Source organism: Neophocaena asiaeorientalis, unplaced genomic scaffold (genome assembly GCF_003031525.2).
Source record: "Neophocaena asiaeorientalis asiaeorientalis breed wild unplaced genomic scaffold, Neophocaena_asiaeorientalis_V1.1 scaffold256, whole genome shotgun sequence".
In the NCBI taxonomy this organism is placed as follows: Eukaryota; Metazoa; Chordata; class Mammalia; order Artiodactyla; family Phocoenidae; genus Neophocaena; species Neophocaena asiaeorientalis.
In genome coordinates this window covers 414,435-442,054 of record NW_020185324.1, presented here as the reverse complement: position 1 = coordinate 442,054, position 27,620 = coordinate 414,435, and the positions used below count along the sequence as shown (strand labels likewise).

General features: G+C 41.1%; 1 protein-coding gene across 3 annotated transcripts in view; it reads left to right on the top strand.

Moving 5' to 3' along the window:
* PIP5K1B (phosphatidylinositol-4-phosphate 5-kinase type 1 beta) overlaps positions 1–26,841 on the top strand; it is a 318,123-nt gene extending 291,282 nt beyond the window's left edge. For 2 of the 3 annotated variants that reach the window (XM_024734306.1, XM_024734305.1), the window contains exons 14-15: positions 3,592–3,709; positions 26,094–26,815. In XM_024734306.1, the coding sequence (XP_024590074.1) occupies positions 3,592–3,709; positions 26,094–26,096 (121 nt within the window). In that variant the 3' untranslated portion in view covers positions 26,097–26,815. Of the gene's footprint in view, positions 1–3,591; positions 3,710–26,093 lie in introns of all 3 variants that reach the window. The other variant, XM_024734304.1, reaches the window with a different exon arrangement.
* Positions 26,842–27,620: the final 779 nt, after the last annotated feature.

Sequence of the window (27,620 nt, the reverse complement as noted above, 5' to 3'; positions counted from 1 at the left end):
ACAAAGACAAATGTCATATGATATCGCTTATATGTGGAATCTAAAATATGACACAAATGAACTTATCTACCAAACAGAAACAGACTCATAGACATAGAGGACAGACTTGTGGTTGCCAAAGGGGAGTGGGGGAGGGAGAGGGATGCACTGGGAGTTTGGGGTTGGTAGATGCAAACTATTACATTTAGAATGGATAAACAACAAGGTCCTAATATATAGCACAGGGAATTATATTCAATATCCTGTGATAAAACATAATGGAAAAGAATATAAAAAAGAATGTGTATATGTGTATAACTGAGTCACTTTGCTGTACAGCAGAGATTGGTACAACATTGTAAAACAACTATTCTTCAATATAAAAAAAAGAATCATGACCCTTAGGTACCTCATGAAACTTTTTTAAAACTTTATTAATATACATTTCACATACTACAAAATTCACCCATTTACAGTATACAGTTTTGTGAGTTTAGTATATTCACAAAGTTGTGTAACTGTTACCAGAACCTAAATTTAGAATGTTTTCAATGCTTTAAAAAGAAACCCCACACCCAATAGTAGTCACTCCCTATTGCCCCCTCACCCCTGCCCCTGGCAGCCACTAACCTCCTTCTGTCTTATAGATTTGCGTCTTCTGTACCTTTCACCTAAATGGAATCATACCACATGTGGTCCTTTACGACCAGCTTCTTTCACTTACCGTGTTTTCACGATTCACACGTTGTTGCGTATATCAGTGCTGTTCTTTTTTATTGCAAAATAATATTCCATTGTATGAATTATTTATCCATTCATCAGTTGGTGGACATTTGGATTATTTTCACATGTTGGCTATTATGAGTAATGCTCTGTGAACATTGATGTTCAAGTTTTTGTGTAGGCATATGTTTTCATTTTCCTTACATATATACCAAGGAGTGGAGTTGTTGGGTCATGTGGTTTTGAAGATACACAAAACTGTTTTCCAAAGTAGCTGCATCATTTTACGTGCCCATCAGCAACGTAAGAGGGCTCTCACTTCTCCACATCCACCCCAACACTTTATCATCTGTCTTTTTTATTATAGCCGGCCTAGTGGGTGTGAAGTGGTATCTCATTGTGGTTTTGATTTGCATCCCCCTAATGAGTAATGATGTTGAGCATCTTTCCATGGGTTTATTGGCCTTTTGTATATCTTTTTTGGAGAAATGTCTATTCAGATCCTTTGCTCATTTTTAATTGGGTTATTTGCCTTTTTGTTTTTTTACTGCAAGTGTTCTTTATATAATCTGGATATAAGTTCCTATGAGCCTCACTTTTGTCCCCCAAATTTAAGGATGCTCAGAATATTCTGCTTACTAAGATAGGAATTATTCTAATACATGTGAGAAACAGTGTAAATAACAGGAGGTTTGTGCTTTTTTTTAAATATGCTTGTTTGATTTTATCAAATTTGGCCATATGCTACTGAGGAAATCTGGTATTTTTTTCTGTAATCATATTATATCTTAGCTAAAAGAATCGATAAATGTACCTATTAAACCCCAAAGAATACTCTAATTTTTGTTCTATTTTAATTTAGTCTTAACCATGCTAGTGGCTCACTCATCGTTTCCAAAAATAAAACAAATATTAGATTGAAAAATACTTGCAAAATGGATTTACTCCTAGGGAGGTGAACTCTGGATCACAAAAGGAAAAGAAAAAGAGAAGGATTACTTTTTGCTGTATTTTATACTACATGTGGTGCTATTAAAAAATTAAATTTAAAAAAAAAATTAAATTTGAAAAGAAAAAGCACTTCTAGAGTATTCTTGGTTATACCCTTAATCTTAGGATGGAAATAATTAAAAATCATAAGGAAAACCTTAGACAAAAAGAGGTAAACTTAGATTTGAATCTCATCAAATAAATTATATGTTTACAAAATAACCCAGAAGACAGTAGAGATTTTTTTAATTGTATCAAATGTGAACCGTACATAATTTCCGACCACTTTCTTGCTTTGCTGTTTAAGTAGATAAAGCATTCATCTCTCTCATAAGGCTTAACCAGGCTGAACTGTTCTCTACACATGGGATTAGCGAGTGGCATCTTAGCAGTTAAAAGGCAAAAGCCAATTAAAACCCATCACTGCATCCTTGCTCTTGATCCAGAAAATAACCTGAGCAATGTTCATTACCACACAGTGCCTCTCCAAACAGCATCCCTTGAAACCTGATGGTTTACTTAACCCAAGAAATCTGTGAAGGTTTACAATATAAAGTCATCAGCTCAATGGAAAAAGGCCACATTCACCCTGCTCTTTAAAATCAATCAAAACAGACTCTGTTTCCCACATTGTATAACCCATCTTGGGTTTTTGAAAAGCAAGAGGACCTTTTACCTGTGTCCAGAACTTAAAGAGAAAATATAGCAAGCCAAGGTGAAGTGGCTTTCATCTCTGAATGTCCACATTCTCAAATATCACCAAATGGAAGACCTATGGGAGATCCCTTCTTCTCATTCCTCTTACTACTAGTCTGGATTCTTACAATTTTGCATTATATGTTATATAAATGAACCTGATTTCATAAGACCCACACAATTCTTTTGACGATTTTTTTTAATATTGAAAACCTCAGAATTTCTATTTCATGTATCTTCAGTTAACAGGTAAACATGTACACAAGTAGAATTATGTGTAGTCCCCAGACTAGGGGAGGGCAATAGTCCTCAGTAGTCGCCTGTCCAGCTGGGAAGCTCAGACAAGAAGCCCAGAGGATGACTTAGATGGAGCGTTTTCAACGGGGTGAGCTCAGAGCTCAGCCCAAAGGGGTGGCAGCCCTGGTGATGGGGAGTGAGCGAGGAGGCCAGTCTTCTGCACTCGGGCTCTCAGCCCCAGTGCCCGCTGCCAGGTTTGTCCCACGTGGCCGACAGCCAGCCCCCTAGCCCACCTCTTCTAATATCAATGTCACACTCTTCCACCATTGCTTGTAGATATTTTGTTCCTGCAAAACCATCACGTGCAAATTTCCACAGGTTAAAAACATAACTAATTTTTATTTCAGTGGGGGAAAGATTGTACATTCCTTCAATCCTTCCTTCCTTCAATCCTACAAGCCCAGGAGGTTGGGCTTTCACCAGCCCCCCATGCTCCTTTGAGAACCATGGATGTAATTGAACCTTTCATGCCAAAAAGAAAAAGAAAAAAAACAATAGAAATCATCACTGCTAATGAGGCACAAGGTTATCTTCTATAAACTAGCAAAGCATCCGTACTGTTGAGAGAAGAATTTAAACAGTGAGAGCTAACTGTTCAGAGTCAGAGATGACTGGTGGGCCTCTAAATTCCCAGCAGTCCACCCTCACAAAGCATGGAGCCCACAGATCACCTCTCAGAAGTGTGAAGTGTCTCACGTGCTGAAGTAGACAGAGAAAAGGCACTGTCAGTAACGCCAAATCCTTGAAACTCAAGTGAGCGTCTCTTTAGGTATAACCCTATTTCCTTCAAATGCCCTACATTTGTTTTCTTGCCCCCAAGTTTTCCCACCTCAGCCGCCACTTTGGAGAAGTCCTTTGGTTTTTTTCTGAAGATCACATGCTCATCATTCTTCTTTATTTTTCCAGTAAAGGGTTACCTTCCAGTTCAACCTTTACCTTGGAAGAGGGGACCATCTACTTGGCTTCTGAGACAAATGCTCTGGAAATGCAGGATGATAGTGCCTCCGTGCTTGACGTCTATTTAGTAAGTAATTTCTGGTTTCTTCCCCTTCCCCTCCTGGTTTACAAATGGGCCTGGGCCATGGCTCACACAAGAACAAGTTCTGTAAGATCAGACATGCTTGGGTTTTAAAAGAAATAATAGCACCCTGTCACTTCTACAAATGGTGTGTCTTTTCACAAGCCATGTCGTCCCACAGTTCCTGCAGAACAGCACACAGAAGAGTATCTAGCATAAAATCCTAAATCACTGTATGTGATGAGAACAAATCCCCTACTGTTGAAGCCAAGTGGGGCGCCTCAGTGTCACTGCCCACAGAGTTATGTCTTCTTTTATTTATTTATTTTGGGCTGTGTTGGGTCTTCATTTTTGTGTGAGGGCTTTCTCTAGTTGTGGCAAGTGGGGGCCACTCTTCATCGCAGTGCACGGGCCTCTCACTATCGTGCCCTCTCTTGTTGCGGAGCACAGGCTCTAGACGCGCAGGCTCAGTAGTTGTGGCTCACGGGCTTAGTTGCTCCGTGGCATGTGGGATCCTCCCAGACCAGGGCTCGAACCTGTGTCCCCTGCATTAGCAGGCAGATTCTCAACCACTGTGCCACCAGGGAAGCCCGAGTTATGTCTTCTTTGACTCAACTGTATCCACTTGTGTGTGAATCTTCTTCGCCTTGGGCTTACTCCCTTGATAAATTGGTAGTCTAAGAGGCACAGAACCAGGTTATGAGAAGAAGTTGAATTCAGTGCCAAACGATCTTGACTCACTTCCTCCCTCAGTTGTCACCAGCTGTGTGATCTGGGCAGAAACTTCTCGTTACCGAATTAAGTCATATGGACTGTGCCCAGGCCCTAGCTTGGCTAAGGCCCTCTGCCTCAGCTGGGAAACGTTCTTTTTCCATTCGGGTTCGTGTAGCCAAATAATGAAGCTGAGATCAGTGCGGCACAAGCTTGATTCAATGGCCAAAAAATGGAGAAGCGAGAACTTAGTTCACAGCTCAGCTTCTCACCCACGTGGTGAAAAGGATTGTATTTTAAAGAGTGAAGACAAAGGGAGGAGGAGTGAGGCTAATGATGGAGAGGCATGTGCATTAGTCCACCTGGGAAGGGGCAGGGCTTTTGGAGGGAGTGGGGTGCCACTCTCTTTTTATCCTTTTTTGGTCCTTAATCTCCGGTCGTGGCCACCAGTAGGTGTATCATTTAATTCGCTAATGTAGTAAAATCAGTGTATAGTGAGACTCAGGGTCTGTCGGAGGTCAGATTTGTCGCCATCTTGGTCCCTGCTGGTTCCATCTGATGTTTTTGTCTGTCTCTCCCTATAACTTCCTTTCTTATCTCCAGACCCTGTGACTTAAAGATTTATGTTAACTCCTGCTAAAGGTGGGGGGTTGGCGGGTTTTGAGCAAGGACCTGGCGCAGCTCTGGCAACACTCCACGTGTCCTTATCGGCCAAAGGAGGGAACTAACACCTGCCCTCCCTACCTCACGAGGCTGCTTGGAGGATTGTGAGTGATCACGTATGGGAACACCCTTTAGTGCGCCTCAAGCTGTCTGTGGAGGCTTAACGGAATTGTTAGCTGAGGCCCAGAAAGATACCCCGATGGTCTGGACTGCAAAAGAGGAGACTGAGCATTTTCCTTACAAAGTACATCTTGCACTCGTTCTGCACGCCCCTTCCACCCGCACAAAGTCTCGTGAGACGGGCAAGTGCTGATTCCGAGTTTGCTACTTTCGAAAGCCTTGCCGAGCCTGAGCAAACACTCTCCATCGCTCTCCATGTGCAGGCTCGACCTTGGGCATCACACCACTCGGTGTGTGTCTACAGCAGCACATCTCCATGCCCCCATCCTCTGCTTCCCCGTATCCCCTAGGCTTGCACTGTATCTCCTCATGTGTACTCTGCAGGACATCAGCCCCAAATTGCTACTCCTCAGCCCAAAGCCTTGCAGCGTCTTCCCACCTCTCCCAGCGCACCATCCAAAGTCCTTAAGGCCCTATGCCTGTCTGGTCTCCCCCACCTCTCTAACCTCCTGCCTTACTCTGTGCTTGCAAACGCTGTTCCGGTCACACTGGCCTCCTGGGCATTCCTCCCACAGACCAAGCACATTTCTGCCTCAGGACCTTACCGTTTCCATCTGAACACTTTTTCTCAGCTGTCCCATGCTTGCTTCCTCCCTCCCTTCGGGTCTCAGCCCAAACATCTCTTTCTCAGATGAGCTTTCCTTGACCCCCCTGTATAAAACAGCAACCTCCTCCCCACCAACCATTGTGAGAGGATTTTTTTGTTTTTACACCGTAAATATCCCAGTTGTGGTACACGGTCTTTTTGCACTGAACAATACTCCTCCCCACACTGCCTTCACTTTTTTAAAAAAGTAGGTTATGGGCTTCCCTGGTGGCGCAGTGGTTGAGAGTCCGCCTGCCGATGCAGGGGAAACGGGTTTGTGCCCCGGTCCGGGAAGATCCCACATGCCGCGGAGCGGCTGGGCCCGTGAGCCATGGCCAATGAGCCTGTGCGTCCGGAGCCTGTGCTCCGCAATGGGAGAGGCCACAGTGGTGAGAGGCGCGCATACCGCAAAAAAAAAAAAAAAAAAAAAAGTAGGTTATACTGCAAAATCCTTGCAGAAGAGTTGGCTCCCCTCCACGACCAAGAAGATAGGGAATTAACTAGGAAAAAATATACGGTATTTTTAAAATTTTCATCTGGAAGTAGAAATCAGGAAAGCTGAAAGACCAGGTGAAATCTCATCTTCCTGAGCTGAGGGTTCATGCACTTGCGCACATCTTTACAAAAAACCAGATTTGCACCAGCCGGGGGCCTGTGATACTCCTGAGTGGAATGTAAAATCACAAGGTAGTTAAATGGCGTTGCTGGCGCCAGTTCCTTATCTGTTATCCCTTATTCCTTTGGTAGAAAAGTTATCTTATTCATTGTTTTGATTGTTCCTCCTTGGTACTGTCAGTTTTATTTCTAAGAATGTTGGTTTTATTAGTGTCTAACTTTATTGGGTTTTTTAAATGTCTTTATTTGAAATTGAAAAGCAAAGCACTTCAGAAAAGGATAATGCTTCCTAAGAAGCCATAGGGAAAAGCCACAGCATTTAATTGTTGCTTGTATTGAGAGCATTTGAGGACCAATTAGAAATATCATGGGCCTTTAGAACTGAAAGAGATAGCGGTGGTGGTTAGCTGGCTTGTGTGGTCAGCTGACCAGTCTTCCTAGCACAGTGTTCGTTGTGATTCAGAAACATCGGAGGACAGGAAAGGAGAGGGAAGTCGGGCTGTAGGAGGGTAACAAGGCAGTAGAAACTTTTCTCACCAAGCTTGGAGAAAAACTGATCTAGTTTCATCTTATTTTATAGCTAATAACAATAAGCTGTGAAATATTTGGGGCATTTTCTTTATTTTACTGGCGTATAGTTGATTTACAATATTGTGTTAATTTCTGCTGTACAGCACAGTGATTCAGTTATACATATATACATTCTTTTTTATATTCTTTACCATTATGGTTTATCATAGGATATTGAATATAGCTCTCTGTGCTATACAGTAGGACCTTGTTGGTTATACATTCTCTATATAATAGTTTGCATCTGCTAATCCCAAACTCCCAACCCATGCCTACCCCACCCCCCTTCCCCCTTGGCAACCACAAGTCTGTTTTCTATGTCTGAGTCTGTTTCTGTTTGGTAGACTTTGTGCTTTTGTTTTTTTATTGAAATATAGTTGACTTACAATATATTATTTTAGCTTCAGGTAATTTGGTACTTTTATAGATTATACTCCATATATATTGATAGTTATAAATATTGGCTGTATTCTCTGTGTTGTGCATTACATACATCCTTGTATGTAACTTGTTTATTTTATACTTAGTGTGTAACTCTAAATTCCCTTCACCTATCTTGCCCTTCTCGCCACCCCTTCCCCTCTGGAACCAACAATTTGTTCTCTGTATTTATGAGTCTGTTTTTGTTTTGTTTTATTCATTCCTTTATTTTTTTAGATTCCACATAGAAGTGAAAACATATAGTATTTGTCTTTCTCTGATTTATGTCACTAAGCATAATACCCTCCAGGTCAGTCCATGTTGTTGAAAATTACAAAATTCTCATTCTTTTTTATGGCTGAGTAATAATCCATCGTGTGTGTGTGTGTGTGTGTGTGTGTGTGTGTGTGTATGTGACATCTTCTTTATCCATTCATCTATTGATGGGCATTTAGGTTGCTTCCATAACTTGGCTATTGAAAATGATGCTGTAGTGAACATAGGGGTGTGTATATCTTTTTGAATTAGTGTTTTCATTTTTTTCTGGATATATACCTAGGAGTGGAATTGCTGAATCATATGGTAATTCTATTTTTGAGGAATCTTCATACTGTTTTCCATAGTGGCTGTACCAATTTACATTTCCACCAACAGTGCAAGAGGAGGGTTCCCTTTTCTCTACATCCTCGTAACACTCATTATTTGTTGTCTTTTTGATAATAGCCATTCTGACAGGTGTGAGGTGATATCTCACTGTGGTTTTGATTTGCATTTTAGTGATGTTGAGCATCTTTTCATGTGCCTGTTGGCCATCTGTATGTCTTCTTTGGAAAAATGTTTGTTCAGGTCCTCTGCCTGTTTTTTAATCAGGTTGTTTATATATATAAAACATTGAGTTATATGAGTTCTTTATACATTTTGGATATTGACCCATTATCAGACATATCATTTGCAAATATCTTCTCCCATTCAGTAGGTTGCCTTTTTGTAGCATAGGATTTTGAACAATAATTAGAATGGCCAGTATGAGTGCTTACCATATGCAGGCGCTATCCCAGTGCTCTTCTTATGCTAGCTCTTTCGTGAAGGTGTGTGTTATATTTGTCTCCATTCATGCAGATAAGGAACCTGAGGCTTAACTGATCAGCTCTCAGAGCTAGTAAATGGCAGAGCCAAAATTCAAATCCAGCTCCTACCTACGCCCCCTATCACTGTAGTGTTAACCATGAAGCACCGTATCACTGTCGTTGTTACTGATTGATTGACGTGTCCATCTCATTGGAATCAGGCTCCTCATGAAGGTGAGAGATGGATCCAAAAAGGAAGTGAGGGCTTCCCTGGTGGCGCAGTCGTTGAGAGTCCACCTGCCGATGAAGGGGACGTGGGTTCGTGCCCCGGTCCGGGAAGATCCCACGTGCCACGGAGCGGCTGGGCCTGTGAGCCATGGCCACTGAGCCTGCACGTCCGGAGCCTGTGCTCTGCAACGGGAGAGGCCACAACAGTGAGAAGCCCACATACTGCAAAAAAAAGAAAGGGAGAGTAGTTTTTATAAAATTCCACTCTCATCTTGGTTTCCTTTCTATTTTTTCAAGTTTTAGTGCCACAGTTCTTAAACGTTTTAATCTCTAAATCCCTTTACATTCTAAAAATTGAGGATCCCAAATAGCTTTTGTGTGTGTGGGTTATGTCTATCAATATTTTATATTTTTAAAATGCGAAAATTTAAAAATACTCATTTAAAATAGTAACTATTAAAATGTTAAATAAATTTTTATGAAAATAACTTTTCCAGGACAAAGATAAGCTTAGTGAGAAGAGTGGCATTATTTTTCTTTTTTGCAGTCCCTCTTGTCTGAAGAAGCTGGATTCTCATATCAGCTTCTACCTACATTGGTCTGGCATGATCTGGCACACGACTGTATTCAACTGGGCACCCATGAGAGGGAATGAGAATGAAAGGGTAAATCACATCTTAGTATTAATAGGAAAATAGTTTGACCTCATGGACCCCCCGAAATGGTCCCCCACACCATTGCTCTAGTACTTTAACTTAGTCCTTTCAACTCTTGCAGAATCAAATAAGACAAGAATTAATTAGAAATAGGCACCAGGATACTATGCTTATCTCTGCCTCTCATTAATCACTGACCTTGAATTAATCAACCTTTTTGGTCCTCAGTTTTCTCATCTACGAAATGGATCATTAAGTCACCTCTTAAGACCCCTTCTAGGTCTGACTGGCCATGACTTATTCTAAATTACAAGGAGTTGTAGAAATAAGGTTTTTCCCAGAAGAGCTGTTTCTTCAAATTTCACTGTTTCATCACATATTCTACCATCATCCGTCACAGTATTTGATTTTTGTGGCAATGCATCTAGAAAGTTCTGCACCATTAACTTGTAATTCCAGGGTGTGTTTTCATGCTGGAGATTTTTATTTAGCATGCTCTTCCAATCTTAAAGGATACAGCTCATTGCCTTCCCTTCAATATTTTCATTTGCCTCCACACTGTGAAAGAGTGGATGGCAAAGAAAAGCATCAGAAGGGAAAACCAATCTTGCCTACACCTTTGTCTCTCCTTCCTCTTGACCTGATTAGAATCCTCTTAATCGTAGCCATCCTTACTGCAAGGGCAGTTGAAGGCTTCTGTGGTGACATTATATTGGGTGTTATAACCAAACATAGATTTCTCTTGTAACGTTTCTTCTCCTTTAAGAATTGGTAGTTGTAACTAATCCCCTAGTGCTACTGTTTGCATACGAATGGACGATACTGTTTCTATCACTGTAAAATATGATTTAAACTCAAGTGATTTATGCACGCCAGATAACATATGAAATTTCCTTATTAAAGATCCACCCACATTATGTGCATGTAAATTAGGCCAGCTATCCTGCTTTTTCTGATAATGTGACATGAAGTTAAAAGGATAGCTTACCTTAAAAGGCTGCTAATTGTTCCAGCACCCTTATTGAAGCATTTGGTTCAGGTTCCATGTTCCTAGTTATTGCTTGGAAAAGGCCATTCACCTTCACGCTGTAGTTCCAGGCTATCTGATTCATTTTCAAATACTCAGATCATCGTGTTTTTGAAGATGATTTTGTCCAATGACCAAAGCGGTGTTTCCATTGAGTTTTGAGTTGACGACACAGATTAGGGTATTTAAAAGAATACAACAGAGATAAGCAGGCTCTTGCTTTTAAATGGGCAGTCGTGCCATCTTCATAATAGGGCTAGATTCCACTTTTTGAATAGTCTGATATTCTAAGGCACTGATCACGACAGCTTATTATTTCAGTTCCTCAGGCGACTCCTTTACCTGCTGTAGAATGCAATTTGGTGTTAACGGAAAGAGGAACAAGCAACAAAGGCAGTGCAGCTGAACAATGTCATGGGTGAGCGTGTCCTTTTTTTATGACTAGCTGAGAATGAATGGGTAAGTGGGAGATAATGGAGTTGCTTTTTTTAATAACATAGAAGTTTGAAAGAGGGCTGCCACAAAACGACAATTTTCTCACTTGTGTTATTTAGGTCTTGAGGTTATGCCCTTTTCTTTTTACACTTTTCCATATTAACAGCCTCTCAATAATATGTCCTTTCATCCCGATACGTGTTTCTTGCAAGGTGGCTGAAGTACAGAAATAGCTGTGGGCAAAGAAACAGTTAAGCCATTTTTTTAGCCGTGCCGGTATTGGAGATCAGTGTGCTCCGATGTGCAGTTGTTGGACAGCTTCGTTATTTAATGTGTCTTTACGGTGCTTAATAATACTCTTGCATCGTGGGATGAAGGGTGGCAGAGAAGTGAAAATGATTGTGAATTAACAGCTTACCAGACTATTATGTATGAAAAAAAGCCCGAAAAAGAGAAGAAAAACACTTTAAATTAGGTGGTCACGGGGTTCCTAGGAAATTCAGTGGAACTTTTTGGCAAGAGAAACTGCCTTTCTGGACTTGACTCTGCTGGCGTTGACATTAATGACTTGTATGTGAAGAATCGGGTCTCTTGAATCCTTCCTTGCATGAGCCAGCATTGGCTGCTGCCAAAGATGTTTATTTGAAACAGTGGCAATTCTGTCGCTTCTCAGCAGAGAGCTACAGTCCCCACCAAACAAAGATGCTGCTCGAGGTTTTGGCAGATTTTAGTGAGACCAAAACAGGAAGAGGAGAAAGAAGCAAAGGCTGCCTTGGGCTTGTAAGGCATTTCACCAGAATGCCATTTTCTTTCACCATATGACCACATCGTTGAGAAATGAAGAGATTTCAGAAAGAACAAAATAGGGCCCTTTTTTTATCTCTAGGAAGGCTTGACCCTCTTAAGTCACTGACCAAATAATATTTCTAAGACATGTGGGAAAGCTGAAAAAATGGATCCAACTGCCTGCACCCCATGGCACCTAGAGGGATTCCTGTCCTGCAGCGAGAGCGACGCCAGCTTCAAATTAATGAGGCAACCCGCTGGGCCGGATTAGGAGGTCACTGTCGGATCTTTTCTTTTTTTTTTAACGAACAGTATTAAACTGCTGTTTAAGGATTAGCTTAGGGAACTGGAGTTATAAACGCATACTGGCTTTTCAGTTGTATTAGGCCCACAGTTAACAATTAAATGACAGCATACAGGGCTATGGTAGATTCTTTTCTGTTTTGTCCTAGCTTTACAGTGAATCCTGGCCTCACAGGCCAGGTGATTTCCACCTTTCTCAAGGCCAGTTCTGCTCTTGCGCTTGGCTGAGTCTATTCATCCAGGCCCTCCTTGGGTGGCACCATTATTCTTCTTTCTTTACCTCCTAACACCAGCCTCTCTCTCCTTCCCCCACTCCCTCCACACTTTCCCTGCTGCTTTTGTTTCTGATTTTGATTTCCATCTTCTCCATCGTCATAGGAAGCCAGTGTTTGCTAGGCTCCTGAGCCTTCAGAAAACACAAAAACAATTCAAAAGGAACCAGATTAGGAACAAATGAGAACTTTAGGGAAAGCAAGTTTAAATCACACCTGTGGACCTTGTGAGCCGGGCTGTCCTCCTTCATGCCATTCGCCCTCCCGGGACCTGAGAAGGAATGGGAAAATTGGGTAGAAGGGAGGATGCATAAATACTGTCCACTTAGTAAAGAATAAGGCCTCCCCAAGTGTGATGGATGGTATGAGGATGACTAGGGAGTGGAGATGAGGGCCTGGCTTCCCTTTGGTTTGTCTTTGCCTGTGCTCCTAGGGCTGCCGTGACAAAGTACCCCAGGCTGGGAGGCTTAAACAACAGAAATTTGTCTCCCAGTCTGGAGGCCAGAAATCTGAGGTCAAGGTGTTGGCGGGGTCCTGGTACCTGTGAAGGCTCTAGGAGAGGATCCTTCCTTGCTTCTTCCAACCTCTGGTGGCCCACGTGGTCCTCAGCATTGTTTGCCTTGCAACACTCTAATCCCTGCCCCAGTTCACACTGCCTCCCTGTGACTCTGTGCCTCTGTGTATCCTCTCTTCTTGTGAGAACACCAGTCACTGGATTTAGGGCCCACCGTAATCCAGGATGAACTCATCTTAACTAATTACATCTGCAAAGACCATATTTCTGAATAAGATCACATTGCAAAGGTTCCAGGTGTACGTGAATTTTCAGGGGACGCTATTCAACTACACCGCCTTACCGAGGACGTGTGACTTACCGAGGACATGTGAAAGGGCACACACGCTCTTTACCACGCTTGGCCCCGTTTTTTCATTCACTTCCGGTCTCCCTGGCTTAGTCACTGGGAGGTTGGGTAGATGTTTCCAAATTATTGTGGATGCCTTGCAAAAAGGTGTCAGGTAAACGAATGTATTAACTGATACAGTCACCTGTTGGGGACATATTGTGTATTAGAAATAAAATCCCTGAGGGTGGACCAGGGCAATGGCATTTTTAAAAGCTCCCCACACATACAGGGCTGAGACCCAGTCAGCTTGTTGACAGGGTCTTTCAGCTCTGAGCATCCTATAATTCTTCTGTGCTAGATGAAAGGGAAATCTGTATCACTTCCCTAAGGGCCCTCCTAAGATGGCTGGCCAGTTAGCTTTGCTTTACATCGGAGGAAGAATGAACTTGATTCTAAGGTGAACCTTAATCCCATTCAAGTTTATGAACTGGGCTTGGGACTGCGTTCCTGCAGCAGACCCTACTGCCACCTAGTGGTAGGAAGGCGCCTCTGACCAACCAGGATAAGGAGCTTTTGAGGTCCTTGAATTGAACGCTGCTATTAAGTGCGAGTGCGAGGCTCAGGGGGCTGTCTCCACTCCGTGTACTTTACGGTGGCCTCCCACTGCTGTGCACGCACGTTTGGCAGGGGCACATCCTTCAAACGGCAAGGGCAGCTCCCTCAACCTTGCAAGTTGAACTAGAGGCTGCAATTACAATCAGGCACAGAAATGAAGGTGCTAATCTTCCCTCGGATCCCATCGTGCCCTTCTCATCCATTAAGGCCAGTTCCACTTGAGCCTCTTTGAAAAGGCCCTATGGCAGTTTGGGGATTCAACCCAGAAAATGCTTCTTTCTGCTGCCTAGGCAGCAACTTTAATGAAGTATCAAAAAATATGGAGTGAAAAAAACCTTTTCCTCACTTTCAATCTTTGACAGGTTGTCCCCTTACAGCCACTCCACCCCCCAGGTAACTGTAGCTTTGGTGGTAGCCCCCAGTGGAGGATAGGATTAAGTACAAAAAAATTCAAATATGGATCCTTAATTTTTTAAAAAAACTTCCTAAATGCCAGTAATGGCTACTGTATTTGTTTCCTAGGCCTGCCATTACAAAATATCACAAACTGGGTGGCATAAACAACAGAAGTGTATTGTCTCACAGTTCTGGAAGCCAGAAGTCCGAGATCAAGGTGTTGGCAGGGTTGATTCCTTCTGAGGGCTGTAAGGGAAGCTTCCCTCCTTGGCTTGTTGATGGCCATCTTCTCCCTGTGTCTTCCTTCTGTGTGTCTTGTCTCTGTGTCCAAATTTCCCCTTTTTATAGGCACACCAGTCCTATTGAATCAGAGCCTACCCTAAGGACCTTATTTTAACTTCCTTACTTCTGTAAAGACTGTATCTCCAAATAAGATCACATTCTGAAGTACCAGGGGTTAGAGCTTCAACATGAAGGCAGGGTGTCAGCGGCAGGCGGGTGGGCGGGGGAGGCACAATTCAATCCATGCCGGCTACTGTGTGTTTTTGTAAAGAAAAATGGTACCAAGAAAAGTGCTGAGAGGGGCGTCTTGGTAGGGGCGCAGCTTCTGGTTCCTACACTCCAGCCTGTGGCTGGGGGCCTCTGGCATCTCACCCTTTCTTTCTACACAGGGAGAGAGAAACCAGTGGCCTCATCCCAAGGCAGTGCTCCTTTTTGAATGAAACCAGTACCATATTCCTCTCCCTACACTACCCAGAGTGAATTTGGTTGCAGCCCCAGGGCTGCATGACATATTAGATAACAAGGTGACCATTTGGATTTACAGTTAGCAGAAGTCACTCTCATGCAGGGAAGTCCACTGTAGAATTGTCAGCCCACATAAATCACGGATTTCCTCCAGCTTTTCTTAGGTCTTTAGAAAACAAATTAATCAGGCAGGGAACTGAATTAAAATACCGCTGCTGCACTGACAGTTTTGAACTGAGAGGCCATAATCCTAAATACATCCCACGAGGCATCTGAAATCAGTGCCAGCTTTTCCTTGGGTCTGTTCTCCTCTTATCAGTAATCTATCTGCTGGTTGGTGTGGAACGCTTTGATAGGGCATTTGAAGGTTGGCAGGAGGCCTGGTACTCCATGTGCTGCCAACACCTCAGAATTCAACAAACATTCTACCAGATAGGCACAACATGGTAGTTTTCATCCAAATTGTACATACTCTTCAAGGTTGTTCCAAGTCCCACCTTCTGCCTCAAGGCTTCTCAATTAAGGCCCTGTAGTCTCTGGTTCTTGGGAAAGAATAATTTCACCACTGATTCTGAATCTAAAGATTTTTTTAAGTGCAAAGGTAGGAAATTTAGACCTAAGCTTCCTTCCAGCTGTAAAACCCCATAGCGGTGTGATTGGACTCCATATATATAGACTGTGTCCTGATTTCTGGAGCACTAGTGTTATGTATTTGTTCACCTCCTTTAAAAAAATGGTGCGCTTTTGGACACCAGCAACTGTTGTTCAAAGAGAAATCCCCTATTCCAATCTATTTCCAAGTGATTGTGCCTTGTGAAGTACCCCCAATATGAGGTAGATATGAATGTGATAAAAAGTAAATATAGAGCCTTATGTTAAAAAAAAAAAAAAAAAGGATTTCCAGAGAACATGGTGGCTGCCTGGTGTTTGAAGCATCTCTGGTGAGCCCAGAGATGGAGGGGACTCCAGACCCAAGGGGATGATTAGGGTGGGGCGTTGTGAAGCCTTTACATGTGTTTGTGGTGATGCTGTGAGTTCAGACTAAAATGAGGGGAGTGAGGCAGGATGAGCTGGTGTGCTCTCATGGCAACAGATAGAACACTGGCCAAAAGAACAATACGAACTAGAAAGGAAGACAGTGGGGCTGGGGAAAACGGCCTCAGTATAGGAAAAGGAAATAAGGGACTTGCCACCTACAATAGCCTGGAGAGAAATCAATATTTTCCTCAAGGGTATTTTGGCAAAGAATTTCAACTTGAATTGAAAATGAGGCTGCCCTTGGACACCAGACAGGAAAAGATCCTGCTTCTGTGGGACCCTGGAGCTGAACTCTGAGGCAGTTGTAGTTTAAAAAGAACATTGCCCCCGAGGGTCGGGAGCTCATGGAACAAGGATACCCCAGGGACTATTTAGCGTGGTCATCTTAGCCAGTCTGACTGTCCTGAAGTTCTGCTTTGTTTCAGCTCTGCCCTTAAATCCCCTCACAGCACATTCCAGATCTTACGAAATTCTATTGGCTAAATATGTCTTTTAAACAGTAGGTTGAGGGTATATAGAAAAAAAGGGAGGGTTGGAAATGAGCCTAGAAATGAGACCTTGGAAGAGAAACTTCTCGTCTTTGATGCCCCCTGCACCTGGCTCTAAAAACTCAACTTTCAAAAAAAAAAAAAAAAAAAAAACTCAACTTAGACCCTCCAACTTAGCCCATCTTGAAGTGATCTATACTTTGGGGGTCCCCTGGGGCAATCTGGCTCCCAAAAAGTGCAGTCCACCCTCCCAAAGGGCTTTGTGGTTAGCAAACAAACTGCTTTTGCTTTGCTATGTTCCCTTATTTCTCTGTGTCTGTGTTTTAAATAATTTTATTGAAAAGGCTTTGAAGTCTTTGACCACATGTGTGCATTACGGTGTAGTTTCAATCACAGAATTAAGTACTTGAGTTTAAGTGGAAATAAAAATACAAGCCTCTCACACACCCACACACTTACTCACATATGTGGATAAACAATGCTAAGGATTAAGGCCACAGAAATACCTAAAACCTCTACTCCTTTCATGCCAACTGTTATCACACCTTTACCTTCAGGTCCCAGAATTTAAAATATATCATGCATTCTCAAAGCATCACATGCTTAGGAAGAGACACTGGCATCTGTGTGGATGTATGATCGCGTGCAGTCAGACTGGCTAAGATGACCACACTAAAGAGTCCCTGGGGTATCCTTGTTCCATGAGCTCCTGACACTCAGGGGCAATGTTCTTTTAAAACACAGAAGTTATTAGGCATTGAGGGAACTTACCTCAACATAATAACAGCCATATATGGAAAACCCACAGCCAACATCGTTCTCCATGGTGAAAAACTGAAACCATTTCCTCTAAGATCACGAACAAGACAAGGTTTTCCCCTCTCACCACTATTATTTCAACATAGTTTTGGAAGTTTTAGCCACAGCAATCAGAGAAGAAATAAAAGGAATCTAAATCTAAAACAGCTGTCACTGTTTGCAGATGACATGATACTATACACAGAGAATCCTAAAGATGCTACCAGAAAACTACTAGAGCTAATCAATGAGTTTGGTAAAGTAGCAGGATACACAATTAATACACAGAAATCTCTTGCATTCCTATACACTAATGATGAAAAATCTGAAAGAGAAATTAAGGAAACACGCCCACTTAGCATTGCAACAAAAAGAATAAAATACCTAGGAATAAACCTACCTAGGGAGACAAAAGACCTGTATGCAGAAAACTATGACACTGATGAAAGAAATTAAAGATGATACCAACAGATGGAGAGAGATACCATGTTCTTTGATTGGAAGAATCAACACTGTGAAAATGACTATACTACCCAAAGCAATCTACAGATTCAATGCAGTCCCTAACAAACTACCACTGGCATTTTTCACAGAACTAGAACAAAAAATTTCACAATTTGTATGGAAACACAAAAGACCCCGAATAGCCAAAGCAATCTTGAGCAAGAAAAACGGAGCTGGAGGAATCAGGCTCCCAGACTTCAGACTCTACTACAAAGCTGCAGTAATCAAGACAGTATGGTACTGGCACAAAAACAGAACTATACATCAATGGAACAGGATAGAAAGCCCAGAGATAAACCCACGCACCTATGGTCACCTTATTTTTGACAAAAGAGGCAAGAATATACAATGGAGAAAAGACAGCCTTTTCAGTAGGTGCTGGGGAAACTGGGCACCTACATGTAAAGAATGAAATTAGAACACTCCCTAACACCATACACAAAAATAAACTCAAAATGGATTCAAGACCTAAATGTAAGGCCAGACACTATAAAACTCTTAGAGGAAAACATAGGCAGAACACTCTATGACATAAATCACAGCAAGATCCTTTTAGACCCACCTCCTAGAGAAATGGAAATAAAAACAAAAATAAACAAATGGGACCTAATGAAACTGAAAAGCTCTTGCACAGCAAAGGAAACCATAAACAAGACAAAAAGACAACCCTCAGAATGGGAGAAAAAATTTGCCAATGAAGCAACTGACAAAGGATTAATCTCCAAAATTTACATGCAGCTCATGCAGCTCCATATCAAAATAACAACTCAATCCAAAAATGGGCAGAAGACCTAAATAGACATTTCTCCAAAGAAGATATACCGATTGCCAACAAACACATGAAAAGATGCTCAACATCACTAATCATTAGAGAAATGCAAATCAAAACTACAATGAGGTATCACCTCACACTGGTCAGAATGGCTATCATCAAAAATTCTGCGAACAGTAAATGCTGGAGAGGGTGTGGAGAAAAGGGAACCCTCTTGCACTATTGGTGGGAATGTAAATTGATACAGCCACTATGGAGAACAGTATGCAGGTTCCTTAAAAAACTAAAAATAGAATTACCATACGACCCAGCAATCCCACTACTGGGCATATTCCCTGAGAAAACCATAATTCAAAAAGAGTCATGTACCAAAATGTTCATTGCAGCTCTATTTACAATAGGCAGGACATGGAAGCAACCTAAGTGTCCATCAACAGATGAATGGATAAAGAAGATGTGGCACATATATAGAATGGAATATTACTCAGCCATATAAAGAAATGAAATTGAGGTATTTGTAGTGAGGTGGATGGACCTAGGGTCTGTAATACAGAGTGAAGTAAGTCAGAAAGAGAAAAACAAATTCCATATGCTAACATATATATATATGGAATCTAAAAAAGAAAACAAATGATTCTGAAGAACCTAGGGGCAGGACAGAAATAAAGTCACAGACATTGAAAATGGACTTGAGGACATGGGGAAGGGAAAGGGTAAGCTGGGACAAAGTGAGAGAGCGGCATGGACTTATATATACTACCAAATGTAAAATAGATAGCTAGTGGGAAGCAGCCACATAGCACAGGGAGATCAGCTTGGTGCTTTGTGACCACCTAGAGGGGTGGGATAGGGAGGGTGGGAGGGAGACGCAAGAGGGAGGAGATATAGGGATATATGTATATTTATAGCTGATTCAATTTGTTATAAAGCAGAAACTAACACACCATTGTAAAGCAGTTATACTCCAATAAAGATGTTTGAATAAATAAACAAACGAACAAACAAACACAGCAGTTCAGTTGGTGATAGAACTGAAATGTTCTGCCATCCCTTACCTGAGATACGGCTAGGTTCTCTCGCCAAAGCACCAGTTCCCATTTCTGTTTCTAAATCCATCAGGTCAGGAGAGGGTTGAGTCTCAGCACATCAGAACAAGTTGCTGGCGTTCAGGGCACTAATACCTGAAGAACCCATCTTCATGTTGGGGAGCTGGAGGGGATTCTACATGCACCATATTTTGAAGAATAAACTCAAGCTATGAGTTTCTTCCCAGGGTAGACAGACAGCTGACACTTTGTCTCTTCACTGATGGCTAATATAGGACTTGTGGATTATAATTTGAAGAAAGGAAAATTATTGCACACTTAATACCAAATAATGGATAATAAAATTGCCTTCTGGAGCCAGCTCACTGTGGCCAAGTTTACAAGCAGGGAGATGCTGTGCTTTCAAGTTCCGCAGAAGACTTAAAGACCTGTCAGGAAAAAAAAAAAAAAAAAAAAAGACCTGTCAGGCCACCTCATTTTATTAGGGTTATAAATGGACACTTTCGGGTAACCAAACATGTCATCCCAGGAGTACATTACAACATGGATATAGAATTGGCAGTTCTCACCCAACTTTGACATTCTTGTACCCTGAGGGTGAGAGTGCTTAACAAAGTTTATAGAAACTTCTACAAGACCCTCAGTTTTAAAAAAACTTGATTCCAACGGGACAAGAAATAAGATGGTGGAGTAGAGGACTTGAGCTCACCTTCTCTCACAAAAACACCAAAATTGCAACTAACTGCTGAACAACCATCAACAAAAAAAGACTTGAATCTAGCAAAAAAGATATTCTACACCCAAAGACAAAGAAGAAGCTACAACGAGATGGTGGGAGGGGCACATTCACAATAAAATCAAATCCCATACTGGTGGGTGACCCACAAACTGGAAAATAATTATATCACAGAGGTTCTCTCACAGGAGTGAGAGTTCTGAACCTCATGGCAGGCTTCCCAGACTGGAGTTCTGGCATTGGGAGGAGGAGCCCCCAGAGCATTTGGCTTTGAAGGCCAGCAGGGCTTGAGTGCAGGAGCTCCACAGGACTGGGAGAAACAGACTCCACTCTTGGAAGGCATGCAGAGGTTTCACATGAACTGGGACCCAGGGCAAAGCAGTGACTCCATAAGAGCCTGGGCCAGACCCACCTGTGGGTCTTGGAGGGTCTCCTGGGGATGTGGGGGTCGGCTGTGCTCACTGCAGGGGCAAGGACAATGGTGGTGCACGCCCCAGGGAATACTCATTGGCTTGAGTTCTCCTGGAGGTCGCCATTTTGGCACTGAGACCTGGCCCCACCCAACAGCCTGCAGGCTCCAATGCTGGAATGCCTCAGACCAGACAACAAACAGGGTGGGAACACAGCCCCACCCATCAGCAGACAGGCTGCCTAAAGTCATCCTGAGCCAACAGCCACCTGTAAACACACCCCTTGATGTGACCCTGCCCATCAGAGGGACAAGACCCAGCTCCACCCACCAGTGGGCAGGCACCAGTCCCTCCCACCAAGAAGCCTGCACAAGCTTCTGGGCCAAATTCACACAGCAGGGTGTAGACACCAGATCCAAGAAGAATTACAGTCCTGCAGCCTGAGGAACAGAGACCACAAACACAGAAAGTTAGACAAAATGAGACAGCAGAGAAATATGTGCCAGACGAAGGAACAAGATAAAACCCCAGAAGAACAACTAAGTGAAGTGGAGATAGGCAATCTACCTGAAAAATAATTCAGAGTAATGATAGTAAAAAATGATTCAAGATCTCAGAAAAAGATTGGAGGCACAGACCGAGAGGATACAAGAAATATTTAATAAAGAGCTAGAAGTTTAAAGAACAAAACAGATGAAAAATACAATAACTGAAATGAAAAATACACTAGAAGGAATCAATAGCAGAATAAATGAGGCAGAAGAATGAATAAGTGAGCTGGAAGATAGAATGGTGAAAATCACTGCTTCAGAACAGAACAAAGAAAAAAGAATGAAAAGAAATGAGGACAGTCTCAGAGGCCTCTGGGACAACATTAAATGCACCAACATTTCTCCTTCTGGGACTCCTATAATGCAAGAGAGAGAAAGAGGGCCTGAGAAAATATTTGAAGAGATAATAGCCAACAACTTCCCTAACATGGGAAAGGAAACAGCCACCCAAGTCCAGGAATCACAGAGTCCCATATAGGATAAACCCAAGGAGGAACATGCCAAGACGCATGTTAATCAAACTGACAAAAAGACAATGAGAAAGCATTAAAACCAACAAGGTAAAAGCAACAAATAATATACGAGGGAATCCCCATAAGGTTATCAGCTGGTTTTGCAGCAGAAACTCTGCAGGTCAGAAGGGAATGGCATGATGTTTTTAGAGTGACAAAAGGGAAAAACGTTCAACCAAGAATACTCTACCCACCAAGGCTCTTGTTCAGATTTGACAGAGAAATCAAAAGCTTTACAAGCAAAAGCTAAGAGAATTCAGCACCACCAAACCAGCTTTACAACAAATGCTAAAGGAACTTCTCTAGATGGAAAAGAAAAGGCCATGACTAGAAACAAGAAAATTACAAATGAAAAAGCTCACCAGTAAAGGCAATCATATGGTAAAGATAGGAAATCATCCACACACCAATATTATATAAAAATCAGCAATCATGAGAAGAGAAGGTACAAGTGTAGGATATTGGAAATGCATTTAAAAATAAGAGACCAGCAACTGAAAACAGTCTTGTGTGGCTGTGGGTGTGGGTGTGTATAGACTGCTATATCAAAACCTCATGGTAACCACAAACCGAAAATCAACAATAGATACACAAAAAAGAAAAAGGAATCCAAACACAGCACTAAAGTTAGACATCAAATTACAAGAGAGGAAGGGAAGAAAAAGACCTACAAAAACAAATCCAAAACAATTAACAAGATGGCGGTCAGAACATACATATTGATAATTACCTTAAAAGTAAATGGATTAAATGCTCCAACCAAAAGACATAGACTGGCTGAATGGATACAAAAACAAGATCCATATATATTCTGTCTACAAGAGACCCACCTCAGGTCTAGGGACACATATAGACTGCAAGTGAGGGGATGGAAAAGGGTATTCCATGCACATGGAAATCAAAAGAAACCTAGAGTAGCAATACTCATATCAGACAAAAGAGACTTTAAAATAAAGCCTATTACAAGAGACAAAGAAGGACACTACAGAATGATCAAGAATCAATCCAAGAAGATATAACAATTGTAAATATATATGCACCCAACAAAGAAGCACCTCAATATATAAGGCAAATACTAACAGCCATAAAAGGAGAAATCAACAGTAACACAATAATAGTGGGGGACTTTAACACCCCACTTTCATCAATGGACACATCACCCAGACAGAAGATCAATAAGGAAACACAGGCCTTAAAGGACACATTAAATCAGAGGGACTTAACCGATATTTATAGAACACTCCATCCAAAAGCAGCAGAATACACATTCTTCTCAAGTGCACATGGAACGTTCTCCAGGATAAATCATATACTGGGCCACAAAGCAAGTCTCAGTAAATTTAAGAAAATTGAAGTTGTATCAAGTATCTTTTCTGACCACAACACTATGAGATTAGAAATCAACTACAAGAAAAAAACTAAAAAACACAAACACATGGAGCTTAAACAATATGCTACTAAACAACCAATGGATCACTGAGGAAATGAAAAAATACCTAGAGACAAATGAAAATGAAAGCATGACAATCCAAAACCTAAGGGATGCAGCAAAAGCAGTTCTAAGAGGGAAGTTTATAGCAATACAATCTTAGGAAACAAGAAAAATCACAAACAACCTATTCTTACACATAAAGCAACTAGAGAAAGAGGAACAAACAAACCCAAAAGGCAGTAGAAGGAAAGGTATAAAGATCAGAGCAGAAATAAACGAAACAGAGATGAAGAAAACAATAGCAAAGATCAATGAAACTAAAAGCTGGTTCCTTGAAAAGATAAACAAAGTTGATAAACCTTTAGCCAGACTCATCAAGAAAAAAAAGGGAGCAGACTCAAATCAATAAAATTAGAAATGAAAAAAGTTACAGTTGACACCACAGAAACACAAAGGATAACTGACTACTACAAGCAACCATATGCTAATAAAATAGACAACCTAGAAGAAATGGACAAATTCTTAGAAAGGTACAATCTTCCAAAACTGAACCAGGAAGAAATAGAAAATATGAACAGACCAATCACAAGTAATGAGATTGAAACTGTGATTTTAAAACTTCCAACGAACAAAAGCCCAGAAGCAGCTGGCTTCATGGGTGAATTCTGTCAAACATTTAGAGAAGACTTAACACCTATCCTTCTGAAACTATTCCAAAAAACTGCAGAGGAAGGAACACTCCCAAACTCAGGCCAACATCACCTTGATACCAAAACCAGTCAAAGATACAACAACAACAACAAAAGAAAATTACAGGCCAATGTCACTGATGCACATAGATGCAAAAATCCTCAACAAAATGCTAGCAAACCGAATCCAACAATACATTAAAAGGATCATACACCATGATCAAGTGGGATATATCCCAGGGATGCAAGGATTCTTCAATATATGCAGATCAATCCGTGTGATACACCACATTAACAAATTGAATAATAAAAATCATATGATCATCTAAATAGATGCAGAACAAGCTTTTGACAAAATTCAGTACTGGTTTCTGATTAAAAACTCTCCAGAAAGTGGGCATAAAGAGAACCTACCTCAACATAAGAAAAGCCATAGATGACAAACCCACAGCTAACATCATACTCAGTGGTGAAAAGCTGAAAGCATTTCCTCTAAGATCAAGAACAAGACAAGGATGTCCACTCTTGCCCCTTTTATTCAACACAGTTTTGGAAGTCCTAGCCACAGCAATCAGAGAAGAAAAAGAAATAAAAGGAATACAAATTGGAAAAGAAGAGTTAAAACTGTCACTGTTTGCAGATGACAGGATAGTATACATAGATAATCCTAAAGATGCTACCAGAAAACTACTAGAGCTAATCAATGAATTCGGTAAAGTGGCAGGATACAAAATTAATACACAGAAATCTGTTGCATTTCTATACACTAGCAATGAAAGATCAGAAAGAGAAATTAAAGAAACAATCCCATTTACCTTAGCATCAAAAAGAATGAAATACCTAGGAATAAACCTACCTAAGGAGGCAGAAGACCTGTACTCTGAAAACTGTAAGATGCTGATGAAAGAAATTGAAGATTACACAAACAGCTGGAAAGATATACCATGTTTTCGGATTGGAAAAATCAATACTGTCAAAATGACTGTAATACCAAGGCAATCTACAGATTCAGTGCAACCCCTGTCAAATTGCCAATGGCATTTTTCACAGAACTAGAACAAAAAAAATCTTAAAATTTGTATGGAGACACAAGAGACCTCGAATAGCCAAAGCAATCTTGAGAAAGAAAAATGGAGCTGGAGGAATCAGGCTCCCTGACTTCAGACTTTACTACAAAGCTGTAGTCATCACAACAATATGGTACTGGCACAAAAACAGAAATATAGATCAAAGAACAGGATAGAAAGTAACAGTGCGAACATGTTTTAGATTAATGAGAGGAAGCAGTCTCAACTATGAAACAACAAAAGTTACAACTCACAATAGGCTCAAATTACGAGATGTAATACTTTTAAACAGAATCCTCTTTGATATAGTTTCTTTCCTAATAATTTTCAGTCATTTCAAACTGTTTACTCAAGTATTTTCAGCCTCTAAATGTATGTGTTGGGCCACACAATCTCTGTGATCCCAACTGCAACCTTCTTAACTACTATTTTGGAGACACTGCTATTGCCAGGCACTAAATGATATGTACAGAATTTGTGTATATCATGTATGTGTGTCTATTTGTACAGATGCTATTTCCTCATAGAAAAGTTTATCACTTATAAAGTAGGGTTTATTACTCCCATTTAACAGATAAATAAGGTGCAAAGATGATGAACTAACTTGCATAATGTCCTGTAGCTGTAATAATTAGAGATAATAATTAGAGAGAATCAATAGATTTAAGCCATTGTGTCTGACTGACCATGGTACCGCTTCCCCGTATATATCTTGGTACAGCTGTCAGGGGTTGAATTAGCTGCCTCTGAGCTTAAGTGGCTACCATTTTAGGTCCAGTATTTGCTGGACATATTTTTTCCTCCCCAGCCACAGGGATACTGTGTAAAAATGCACACAGCATTCATGAGTTCCAGACCATGTTCAAGTTGCTGTGATTGGCTTCAGGCCTGATATACCACAGCACATCCCCAAAGCCCTGTGCACTTGGAGGGCAGGAGTGTGTCTTAGCCAGCGCTGTTTCCTTCAGAGTCCCTAGCACTAAGCTGTGACGTGGTAAGCGCTTGATAGATCTTGGTGTAATTTACATGTTGCAGGTCCAGGGAAGCAGATGTTCATCATTGCAAAAGAATCAATTCCAGGCCTAATGCCCTCCCATTTCTACCTGCATGTTTTCCGGGCACAAGTCATTGGAAGAAAGAATGAACTTGTTCGCAATCATGAGGCGCCATTATAAATTGATGCCAAAACTTAGTCTTACGTCTGCTTTCTTTTTTTCTCCCCCAGTAAGTGAAAATGGTGACCACCTAAGCAGATGGATGAGGCAGGAACACGGTTGTGGGAGAGAAGTTTCTCCACTCCACAATTTCCCAAAGGAAACTTGGCTGAGCCCCACTACACACAGAGTCATAATCAACTGGACTTGGAGTCTGCGAGATGTCAGGGGAGCCTCGGCCAAGAGGCTGATCGGCAGATGTGATGTGAAAAATACCACACTCTTCTGTCATTTGCTGTTGCTTGCTGAACTGTGAAGAACTGCATGAACTCTATTTAAGCTGCTTTCTATACCATTGCCAATCACCTTTTCAGACTTGGAAGTGCTATTTTACTATTGACACTTGCATTATTTCATTTTGCATGCATCCAGTGATTATCCATAAGCAACATATGTAATCTGCTTATATATTTTTTAAAAATCTATCCATGCAAAATGGTAACGTCTGAATTATGCTCTTTTTCAAAGTTATAATCAGCCCATGTCATTAAAAGTTTAAATTGGTTTCATATAAAGATCAGTGTAATAGGTCTGCATATACTTTATAGAAAATTAGCTTCTATAAAGATTTTTTCACTGTTTACTAGTGAAATGAGAAAAGCAAAGCTATTTATAAAAGGCCTTATGTCGTGTACATACATTGTCTTTGAAATATTTGTGATTTAGTTTATTGCTTGTAAAAGAGATTATATAATTTATTTAGTAAATACTATTGTAAACTATAGTTTTATTGAGAGAAATAAAATATTTTGTTCTCAATTGTGGTATTATATTAATTCCAGTGGTTTATGGTCTTTACATTTCTTTCTTTTGTTAATAAAAAAGAAGTAACTTAGATACCCATCATTTTTACATATTCTGGAATCCTAAATAAACTGACTCTCGTGATTGATGAAAATGGAGAGAAAATTACCTGGGCCCTGAGAAAAGACCCAATAGCAGATTCTGCTCAACTTGTTCAAGAGACTTTCCCAAATGTCCTGGTGTGTTAGTCAGCTTTCACTATGTTATGTTGTGGTAACAAACAATCCCCAAACCTCTGGATTGGGATCCAGAGCAACCCCTGTCTAGGACATGCCACTTTTATGGCAAAAGAAAAAATGTGATAGTGGAACCATGGGAGCTCGTAAAGCTTCTGCTTAAACATGGTTTACAGAACTCACAATCCACTGGCCAAAGCAAACGACATTGACAAGTCTGTCGTCAAAGTGTTGGGAAGTGTACTTTTCACATAGGAATAGACTCAGCAGAGAGGGGCAATGAATATTTAAGCAGTTAATACATCTATAGTATCACATGAGTGTCCCAAGCAGCAGAAGGTTAAGAGGTTGCATAATCATACACTGCAGAAAAAATCACTAGAAAACAAAAAGACATTCCTGATGAGTAAGATGCTCAGTGTAAAATACTTCAAGTTAAAGCAAGCTGGTTCTCATAAACAAACATAATATTAGCTTTTGTAAATACAGCTTGGAGCCATGGTGACTCCGTATAAGTATTAATTTCATCTGCAGAGTTGGTGCTGGGAATTTATCCTG